The sequence below is a fragment of the Euprymna scolopes genome, chromosome 44, assembly GCF_053919585.1.
Source record: "Euprymna scolopes isolate OS-2025 chromosome 44, ASM5391958v1, whole genome shotgun sequence".
Taxonomy (NCBI): Eukaryota; Metazoa; Mollusca; class Cephalopoda; order Sepiida; family Sepiolidae; genus Euprymna; species Euprymna scolopes.
The window spans coordinates 39995715-40007284 of NC_136525.1; the positions used below are offsets into that span (position 1 = coordinate 39995715).

Below are 11570 nucleotides of genomic sequence, written 5' to 3' on the forward strand. Positions count from 1 at the left end.
TAATCCTTTATCTTTCGGAAAAGAAAATAAAGTCACCTTTGGACCAGTTTTATAAATCCCTCGGCAATTTCTTTGAGAATTGAAACAAAAGATAACTATCCTCGCAATATTCGTCTTATCGCTTAGCCGTGGTCATTGTACTTTATTCTGTGACGTAAATAGGTCACGTGGCTTTCGGTGAGCAGCCTTCTATTTACGTAGGCCACGCTCAAGTAGGTTAATATGCGTGAACGCCAATGTTGTTAAAAGCTTATTTTCATAGTCCTGGTATTACAGTGTATTCAGATAAATAAAAGCAGGAAAAGATAGAGAGACTGGAACATCAGTGTGTTAATAAGAAAGATACGAAGAACGGATGCAAAAAAAAAAAAAAAAAAAAAAATATATATATATATATATATATATATATATATATATATATATATATATATATATATACCAAAAAGCAGGAATAAATAAAAACAAACAAAAGTCGAGGATTGTTTCCGAAACACGATGCGAAATATTTGGTGGAAACGGCTGAAAGCTCATCCGACTGGGTTGGAAGCTGAGTGTGTTGGGGATGGGGTACCGGTCGTGTTGTGGGTGACCAAGTTGGCGCGTCCATTTGTGGAGTGGATGAGGGTGTGGTTGCGTGTCGGAGTGGTAGACAGCGAGGGTCAGATGTGGCGAACGTGAGAGAGATGGGCTGTGTGCGCCCGCGTGGGTATGATGGGGTGGCGAAGGACGTGAGCCGAATGTCATCGTAATCGGTGGTGATGGCGGTAGTGTAGGGTGGGAGGAAACTAGAGTGGGAAGCTGGGGATGAAGAAGAAACGTGCAATTAAAAGAAAAAAAAAAGAAAAGAAGAAGAAGAAGACGATGATGGAAAACCAGAAGTAAAACGGGGTTTGGATACAGACAAGGATAAAGAAGAGAGAAAGATAAGCCGAAGGAAAATCAAGATAGAGAGAAATTAATCGAAAAGCAAGAATCGAAGAAGCTAAAGACTGATAAGAAAGACGTACATAACAAAGAAAACAATGATGATGAAGATGACGATGATGACGATGATGATGACGAGAACGATGACGATGATGATGGTGATGACGACGATGACATCGAATACAAATATGATGATGATAAGGAGGAGAACAATGAAAATGATGACAACGAATACAAAGATGATGATGGTGATTATGATGACGACAATGACAACGATAATAACAACGATGATTATGATGATGAAGAGGACGATTAAAATGATTACAAAGATGATGATAAGTAGAAGGAGGATGACGAAAGCGATAACGATTAAAAAAATGATGATAACGATGACGATGAGAATGAGGAGGAGGACGACGATGTCAACAAATACAAAGATGATGAAGATGGTTATGATAATGACGACAATGAAAACGATGATGATGATGAGGAGGAGGACGACGACGATGACATCGAATACAAATATGGTGATGAGCAGGAGGAGAACAATGAAAATGATGACAACGAATACAAAGATGATGATAGTGACAACGATAATGACGATGATGATGAAGACGAGGACGATGAAAACGATAACAAACATAATTATGACGACACTGACAACGATGAGGATGATAATGATGAGAAAGAGGACGACGATTACAATGATGACGACTACAAAGACGATGATGATGACAATGATGTTGAGGAGGAGGAGGACGACGACGATTACATCGAATACAAATTTGATGAATACGAGGAGGAGGACGAAGACAGGGATGTCAATGAATACAAAGATGATGATAATGACGACAATGACAACGATAACGATGATCATGCTTACGATGACAATGATAATGATGATGATGGTGATGATGGTGATGGAGAAGATAAAGTAGGCAAGGAAGCAGAAAAAGAAGGAGGAGAAGTAAAACAAGATGATGATGGGGATTAGGATGATGAGAAAAAAGACAAATTAAAAAAAGGAGGAAAAAATGCAAAAAATAAGGTGCTGCGTTTTTTTTGATGATGATGATGATGATGATGATGATGATGATGATGATGATGATGGGTAAAGTAAAGGATGAAAGCAGATGAACGAAAAGAAGAGAAAGATTGAATTGAAAAACAAAGAGAAGATGTATACCACAAAAAAGACAAAAAAGAAGACGACGAAAAAGGACACAGAGAAAGAAAGAAATGAAGAAAATAAAACCACAACAAGATGATGATGATGATGATGACGATGATGATGACGACGACGACGACGACGATGATGATGATGATGATGATGATGATGATGATGATGATGATGATTAGAGGCAGAACGAGACTATGAGATCAATTGATAATAATAATAATAATAATAATAATAATAATAATAATAATAATAATAAGAGAAGAAGAAGAAGAAGAAGACGAAATAGAAGAAAAGGAGAAAGATGAATAATAGGAAAGAAGAAGGAAAGAAGTAGGAGAAGGAAATGGAGAAAAAAAGAAGAGAAAAGAAAGAAGAAACGATGAGTAAAAAAGAAAGAGAAGATAAAATCAAATAATATGTAGAAGAATAGGGAGAAGAGGGAAAAGAAGAAAAAGAGGAAAAGGAAAAAGAAAAAAGACGAAAAGGAAGACGAAAAAAAGACGAGTAGAAAACTAAAGAACAGGAGATCAATTAATACTACTACTACTACTACTACTACTACTAAGAAGAAGAAGAAGAAGAAGAAGAAGAAGAAGAAGCGGTTTAAATTCGGTGGAGTGGTTAGAGCTGTCAATTGAATTGAAGAATGGGTGACTGGAGGTGGACAGGGTCGACTCTAGTAGGAATAAGAATGGTGCAAGGTTTAAGGAAAGGAGGGTTTTGGCAGAGAAAAGCTGGATTTCGATTTGTGAGAAGAGCAGACTAAAAGAAATACAAAAAAATGACAAAAGAAAGAAAATGAAAAAACGTGAAGGGTTAGAACATGGCGATAGTCACAGAAGTGGAACGTTCGACCATCTTAGCTTTTCGAAATTCTATTATTGAAGACTGGATGAGGCAGAAGTGGACAGGGGGTGACGAGGGAATTTTTGCATCAGTCCATCTGCGCAAATCTGCAAGCGTGCGATGCTGAAGGATGCGGATCTTAACAAAGATGGTGACAGACAAAATGACATGAACTGAACTTGTATTCGCTGTAGCTGGTTGTTCAAAATGCGTTTTCCAGTCTATATAACTGTTAATATCTACTTTTGTCACTGGTCGCAGATATATACACCCTGACAGCGAGTAAAACACAACACAGTTGATCTATAAAATATATTGTTTTTTTTTAATTTCACACAAACACATCACCTCCTGATTTTAAGCTATTACTGGTATTTTGACATTTCAGAAAGCACGTAGAGTTGGTGCGCGGTTGGATCGGATGTGAGCGGTGAGGAAATGTGTCAGCCTTGTTTCTCTCTGACCGACTTCCCCGCTTTCTTTCTGTGACAATTTATATAAATATTATTTTACCGTTGAAATGTGTAATATTTCCTATTGTTTATTGTTTCAATATTTGACAGATATCCTCTCGCATATTTCTGGGTCAAATTATGCATTCCGATAGACGATAGTGGAAAGTTCCTCATATGGAATCCGTTTACATGTGTGCAACCAATTGGATATTTCGACTGCCAATATCCAACAAAGCTGCTTCCACTGAACATGCGATTTATGCGAAAGAACTGCTGCAACCTGGCAGCCAAGTTAACACAAAAAATATCTAAAATGAAAAAAAAAAAACGATGCGATGGTCACAGGAATTATCGATCGATCGACCGATACCTCCGTACAGTCTCGAAAGACAAAGGATATCCGCTGTAAGGGTCAGCTGCGTGTGTAATTGTGCAGCAAGGGTTGCGCAATCACCACACATCCTGAGTCGGTACCGCTTGAGTCCATTGGCAAGAAGTTCAGGACTGGAAACAATGCCAAGATAAGCGGAGAGCACATACAGCACCTGAAACTAACAAATGGTCACCCATCTGGTACTGGCCAGGCTCATCGTTGCTTAACTTCAGTGATCTGGCGGGAACCGATGTGTCAGACATGATTATGCCGTATTCGCATAAAATCGCAAGAATTACTGAAAAGATAATAGTACCCCGTGATAGCGGCATGATACCTGCAATCTTAGAACCACCAATCAAATTCACCAATTAGATTCCTTTGACGGGATAAAACAAGAATGTTTCATCAAATCAAAAAGCTTGCAAGTGTTATGAGGAGAACCATTATTGATGATGGAGGAGGGGACGGATAATACTTTGGTGGAGGTTACACTAAGTTCATTGAAGGGATGATTGATAAAACACATTTACCTTTCAGTTCAGTCGAAGACGACGGGACAAGTTAAAAAATATTAGATGATTTTTTATTCGCACCAGCTGGATGATTGATGATGATCAGGGATTCAAGCCTTTACGACTACACGGTCTCCTCTTCCCCCCTTTCGCCTTTAAGGGTCATCAGCTTCCAGTCTGACCGACTCGATCTCTCTCTGGCTCTGTCTCTCTCGAATCCTGTCTCAATATATTGAGAATCTCTTTTCTTTATGACGTCAGAGGTGTGGTCAACCAATGTGGCTTTCACGTCAGAGGTGTGGTCAACCAATGTGACTTTGACGTCAGAGGTATGGTACACCAATGTGACTTTATCACGTTTTAATTTACCCGTTCCCTTTGCATACAAATATGCACACATTTTATGAACAATAGAAATTCTTAAACTTAATTGTATCTCTTCTAACCTATTTTGTTAATTATTTCTAAAACTCGTATTGTCCATTCTTTTAACTGACATATTTAATATACAGTTATTTCTAAAAAACAAACAAACGAACTATCAACTTGATTCATAAATTAAATATCTATCTCTGACATAAATAATATTTAGTTATTTGCGAGAACAATGGCAATCGTTCTGCATTCGATATGTATTATCTTTTAACACTTGACTACAGGGTTCGATTCTTGCCTTTTCCTAATATCATTTTTAAACTTATATAGTTTTGCTTTCTTACTTAATGGGTTCTCTCCCTTTTCATAACAACTGTTACTGACAACAGATCCTGATAATCGACATCTTTTATTTAGAAGAATCATTATCATTTTATTCTAAACAAACAAGGTTACCCGGCGTTCTTCAGGTGGTTAACCCCGACAGGATTCTCTCTCCTCCGATCTTGAGCGCGGGGTACAATAGGGTAAGAGGTGGCTGGTTATTTTTTAATGCATATAAAACGAAGCTCCGAACTTTATATCATAAACACTCTGATCCCCATCTGGCATCAATTGAAATGAATGGTTCTCGTCAAACCCAGAAGCTTATCAAAACATGGGGCCTCCCCATGTTTTGATAAGCTTCTGGGTTTGACCTTTACTCCTGATCTGAAATGGAATACATACATCAAGTCTGTGTTTTTTATTTATTAATTTATTATATACTAGCGGGGGTACCCGGCGTTGCCCGAGTGTTTGTTTCCGGGACAGGGGGGGGGTTTAAAAAATGTTATGGTAGGTAAGTAGGAAGGATCAAACCCGGAGTCATGAGTAAAAGTAGGAAAATAAAGTGTGAAAAAAAAACATCTTCAACGTTAACAGTTCGGCCACCAAGAAAAGTCCATTCCAGTTGTTTAGGAAAAACAAAACAAAAAACGACTACGGTAGGTCGGTGCGAACGTGAAAATATAATGTGAATTGTCCAGCACGCTAACCACTACGCCACAGAGCACTGCAGCTTAGTTTAGTGATTTTAAATAACTTCACATGAAAGAACTACGAAGCCAAACCGGTGTTCTCTTCTCAACTGTTCCTTGTGAACGATCCCCAAACGGTGTTAAGTGGTGGCAGGGGGAGGAGGAATTTATTAGAGAGAAAATATTTTACCACTTCCATTGATCTTAACCGATTTTGGCCGTGACTTCTCAGCAGAAAAAGTATAGAAATCTAAGATTATCGAGGAATTTGAGAAATAATAAGCCTATAACACACCTCAGATATTGTTCTGCCGTTTGTGCATATTATATTTGCATGAAATATCTTGATTTTTAATCCTATTAAGGTCAAAATCCGACGGGAAAAAATGAGTTCATTTTATTTATATAGAGATTTGTTATATATTATTTTTTATTTATTAATTTTATTTATTTTTTATTTATTTATTTATAATATATGATTTTATTTATTTATTTGTTTTTATTTATTATTTATTTATTACATATTATTCTATTTATTACATATTATTTTATCTATTTATTTTTTTATTTATTAATTTATTATATATTATTTTATTTATTATGTATTATTTATTCATTTTTTTATATATTATTTTTTATTTATTAATTTTATTTATTTTTCATTTTTTATTTGAAATCGTTTTAGATGAGGCGTCATAATTTGTATATTCATGTCTTGCGGACTGTTATCCTCATCTTTATTGTTGTTGATGTGTTAAAGGATTCACAAAAAAATATCAAAAAAAAAGTGAAGCATTCGAAATATGATCCATTTTTTTTTCAATATGAAACGAAAAAAGGATGCATTGTAAAAATTAAAAAAAGAACACATTTAATCTCTTTTCTTTTTGGTCAATGTTTAAGTAAAATCATATAAAAAATGCGAAAGTTTTTTCTTGATATTTAACAAATTGTGAAATTTGCAGTTCTTTTGTTAATTTTAATTATTTTAATTGCATTGATGCTTCTATTTATTATGAAAAAAAAATTATTAAATATCAAGAAAGTATGAAATGAAATAATTGTCAGCTAAATATGCTTTAAATAAATAAAACAAATGTCGCTTTTAAATTGATAATGACAGAATTTTATTCATAGTTTCGATTTTATGAACAATTTATTTTTAAATGAGTGAAATCTATGCTTTTAGCATCAGCAACGTTTTAGGCCTTAACATATGTAAATTTGAGTTCTGCACCATGCACAAAAAGCAAATGACTAACTTCATCATTTGCCACCCGCCAATTATAGTCACAAAAGTCCCCAAGGCCTTAACATATTTAAATTTGAGTTCAGCACCATGCAAAACTGCTAAATAGACATCCACAGAATATTTTGGACGAATATGGTAAAATAGTTCCAAAAATGGAGTATTTTTATTAGCCCTAAAAAAAACCCTGGGGCACACTCAAGAGTTATCGCGAAGTATAGACAAACAAAATTATATAGAAATCTGTTAGTTAGAATATTTCAGAAAGTTTTATAAAAATCCAAGGCATCAATGTTTTTTTTTAATAAGCACAAAAGTGTCAATTTTAGACATTTTAACCCGAAAACCACCCCCAGGGTGGTACCCTATTATCATGGAAAATCCGTTCTGTTACTGTTTTGCTCATATCAAGTTTAATGTTTGTGCAAAATTTCTAAAAATTCCAAGGCGTAGTTATTAAGAAAAGTGCAGACAGACAAATGGACGAACGGACAAGGGTGAATTTACAGATCCACGCTCCTTTTGTCGGGGGATCAAAAATAATAATATACAAGGTTACCCGACGGTGTTTTTTGTAACACAACTCTATCGTTTTCCCTTTCTTCACCTCTATTTCTTTTCTTCAAAGCCCATTCCTCTCTCAGAGCAAACACACATATAAACACCGATTAAACCCCATTCAATAGACTCTTGAGGAATAAAAGAACTAGTTTCTTGAAGTTAAATAAAATGTTTATCTCTCTTTGGTTAATTGCTGTCTAAAAACCCTTTTGAAGAAATCTGTGCCAGTATAGGATGTAAGAACAAATATTTTTCTACGTTTCCTAAACTATCGGGGGGGGGGGTCCGCCCGGCTTTACCTGGTCGTAAAATACGCTTAAATAAGATATTTTAATTCATTCAGATTTTGTTTATCTTATTATAGAGTTGTGATTTCAAAAGTAAAAAAAACAAACTTATTTGCTCATCAGCTCGAATTGAAACCGAAAGTAAAACTTTATTATTTAAAGCTTGTGACGTTACCACTTTACCAACGTGACATTAACTGATTAAAAATAAACTAAGATTAATGTATAAAATGTATGATGATTTTTTCCAATCTTGACACATTTTTGACTCCTTAAAAACTGTTTAAACCAGATAAAGATCCCTAAAAGAACAGTCCATAAAAAATCCAATCATTTGAGACCCCCTTGCGCCCTAGACTTTTATTTTCAGGAGAGATTGAGTTTGAGAATATTGAGACAGACATAGTGAGTTGTATCCATCAGATTTAGATATTATTCATTCAAGACCATATTCATTCAGAATTTACAGGAATCGTGGGTCTTTTTCTTATAGTTATACAGAATGGAACGAAACAGTTGTCACTCTAAAGCGAACAACACTACAGCTTTATTTTTTAAACTGTTATTGAAAAACATCGATTCCGGTAACTAGATTATATAGAAGAGTTGACATCTATTCAATACAGCTTCCTTCAGCCTCAATCACCGCCTCGACACGGGTCCAGAACTAGGAGCATGCCATTCCACAAGCGCCAGCGGGAACTCGGCGACTACTCGGTGGATGGTGGCAATAAAGCAGGTTTTTATCTTGTGGGAGATCATGTTAGTGATGTTCTTCACGTGTGAGTATACGAAGTAATCCAGCGGTTTCCGCTTGGGGAGGAAGGGTTGTGGTAAGTGAGAGAAGGTTACAAAGTCGTAGCACTCCTGAAGTCAAGCGTGAGTCTCTTTGGACTTGTGGGCTGGCGCTAAGTCCTGCTGCCACACCCAGGCTCTGTCGCCGACCACCTACACAGTTGGATCACCACACTCTTCAGCATATTTAGGTACACTCTGTGTTAACTTTTAAGCAGACTTCGAAGATTTGAGGTAGCATGATGTGATCCTCACTTGAAACGACACCAAATACCATAATTGTGACGTGAAACTTTGTTGGGCATTAGCGATGCATTTTGAGGGTGGTGGGAATAATCTTGTTCTCAGAAATTGGATCTGTAGAGAGCATGAGTTGTACAACGGCGCATCTCCGATGTTGCTCGTTGAAATTATGTCACTTTCTGACCGGATAGGTTTCTATCGCTTTTCGGATTTGTACACAACTGGCTAAACTAGTAGATAGTCTGCATATATATATAAAAAAAAGAAAACCAGTTTCAATTAAAGGAAATGGAATCATATCATCTTTTCTAGAGGGAAAATTATACTGTTTCACCCTGTAGATAAAGAAGTGGCCATACTTATTGTGGAGTTAGCTACAGGGATACAAAATTAAGAAAGGGTTTCCAGCCTCATATACATCCAAATCATCTTAGCTTTTTGGAAATACTTTTATTGAGGCCAGGATGAGGCGGGAGTGGACAGGGAGACTGACAAGGAAAACTTTGCATCTGTGCATCCGCGCAAACCTGCAAGAATGCGATGCTGAAGGGTTGCGAATCTTAACAAAGATGGTGACAGATAAATTTACAAGAACTGGATGTAGCAAGGTGCTTCCACTGAAGATGCGTTTAATTCGATGAAAATCCGGCACTCTAGCAGCATAATTAATAATATAGAAATCAAAAATCAGAGGATACAACTAATAACTTTAAGCAAACTCATTCAAATTTAATTCCCAGTATGGATACAGATTAGGGGGTCCTATTATCATCAGCATATTCCGGACAGCTTTTGTAAATCGCCGACAGTCAATATTTTAATCGCTAGCAAACATTAGAAATTAAGAAAAACACGCATCATTAAAATCGAAAAGTCTTTTTATGTTATTTTCAATTTAAAAAGTACCTTTTTTTACACGGTGGTCACCACTTATCAAGGCCCGGAAGCCACTCAGGGATAAGGGTTATTGCAAGTACAGTACGTTAGTGTGGAGATTTGATGAAGTGTTTACTTAAGGGGGCGGTTCATTAGGAATTTGTTAACGTTGGACTTGAAGACATCCAAGTTGTAGTCAGGTGGGAAGCAGGCAGACGGAACAGAGTTCCACAGGCGTGCAGTTCATAGAAAGAAGCTTTGTTCATGGAATCCACGTTTTGAATTTTTGACAGTGGATTCAGCTAGACGGGTGTTTTTCGTGAAAGATTGGCGAGGGGGTACCAGAGATTGGCGTTCAGACGAGCACCTGCCATGGAAATAATGATAAAAGAAGGATAGGCTCGCAACGTTTCTTTTGTGGGGGAGAGGTTGCAGCGTAGAGAAAAGTGCACCTCCCACTAAGCCACGAAGTCCATTTTGTACTCTGTCAAGGCAGGATAGGCTGTTTTTAGCAGCTCCTGCCCAGATATGGCAGCAGTATTCCATCCTTAGACGTACTTGGCTTTTACGAACAGTACTTGCGCAGTTTACGAACAGTGCTGGAATAATAACGTTATTATTCGGGAAGTCATTCTTAACGTGGCGAGGGAATGGGGATTTTTTAAATATTGCATAGTTTCACTTAACAATTTGATAAACAAAAGATACCGGAAAAATATTTAAGGAAAAAAAAAAGAAGGTACCGTTTGCTAACGATCAGCTGTTGCAATTTCATTGGCTAAGAGTTTCGGCACCTTCCGGCAGTTTACGTAAGCTTCCCAGGATATGCCGACTTTTAAGCGGTTCCTATTCTGCATAAGTACTGGATTTTATATCGATGTATATCTATTTATATTGTGATTGAACCATTTCAGTATTTTTCCACAATTCCGATACAATTAGCGACATTTTCTAAACGGCAAAAGTATTTCATTTTGAAACCTGGTGAATCCTAGCGTGGATGAAATGCGGAATATAGGTTTATTGCCTTATATATTTTATAATTTGCTATATATATATATATATATATATATATATATATATATATATATATATATATAGTAAGTTATAAAATATATATGGCAATAAAGCTATATTCCGCATTTCATCCACGCTAGGATTCATCACGTCTCAAAACGAAAGGCGAATATTGGCTGAAGAGAGCTTGATAAGGATACCTTAAACGGTCCTTATTATCGGGCTTGAAACCGACGGTACCAATGATTTGTCTCATCTAACAACTTTCTGTACACAATATATATATATATATGTGTGTGTGTGTGTGTATAATACTGATTTCAATAGAGTTGTAAAAATGACTTGTGTGCTATCATCTAGAATCGAAACCAAAACATTTTGCGCATTAATCGTATTCCCTGTGGTGTGTGATATCGACAGATAGATAAGGAAGATTTAAAGTCAAACTACTTCTAAATACGATTGAATTTACGCATGAGCAAAAGTAATAGTCATGTCAGCAAGTTAAAATGAACATTTTTTGCATTTTAACGTGCCAACACATTTCTGTACGCGTTATTGAAAGGTTTTAATCGTTGTAAACTATCCTTGGTGACTGATAACTACGGCGATGACAACAGCATATTCTTTTCATTGTTTTGACTCTCGAGTATATATCCGACACAGTCAGACATACTTAATCAACCAAGAACCACATCACTTTAGACACAATTAATCAACCGAGAACCACATCACTCTATATACACACTCGAGAGTCAAAACAATGTAAAGCATACACTCTTGTTCTAGTCCTAAAGATAACTATTTCCTGATAATTTCAGTGTTATGTGACCAGTAGCTTAAGAGTTTATCGGT

The 11570-nt window shown here is 36.3% G+C and overlaps 1 protein-coding gene across 1 annotated transcript; it reads left to right on the forward strand.

Annotated features, from left to right (window-relative positions):
- The first annotated feature begins 495 nt into the window (after positions 1 to 495).
- Positions 496 to 2138, forward strand: LOC145268629 (uncharacterized). Its single transcript, XM_080124104.1, has 2 exons — positions 496 to 645; positions 1325 to 2138. Exons 1-2 carry the CDS (start codon positions 496 to 498, stop codon positions 1916 to 1918), a joined length of 744 nt encoding a protein of 247 aa, XP_079980230.1. The 3' UTR covers positions 1919 to 2138.
- Positions 2139 to 11570: the final 9432 nt, after the last annotated feature.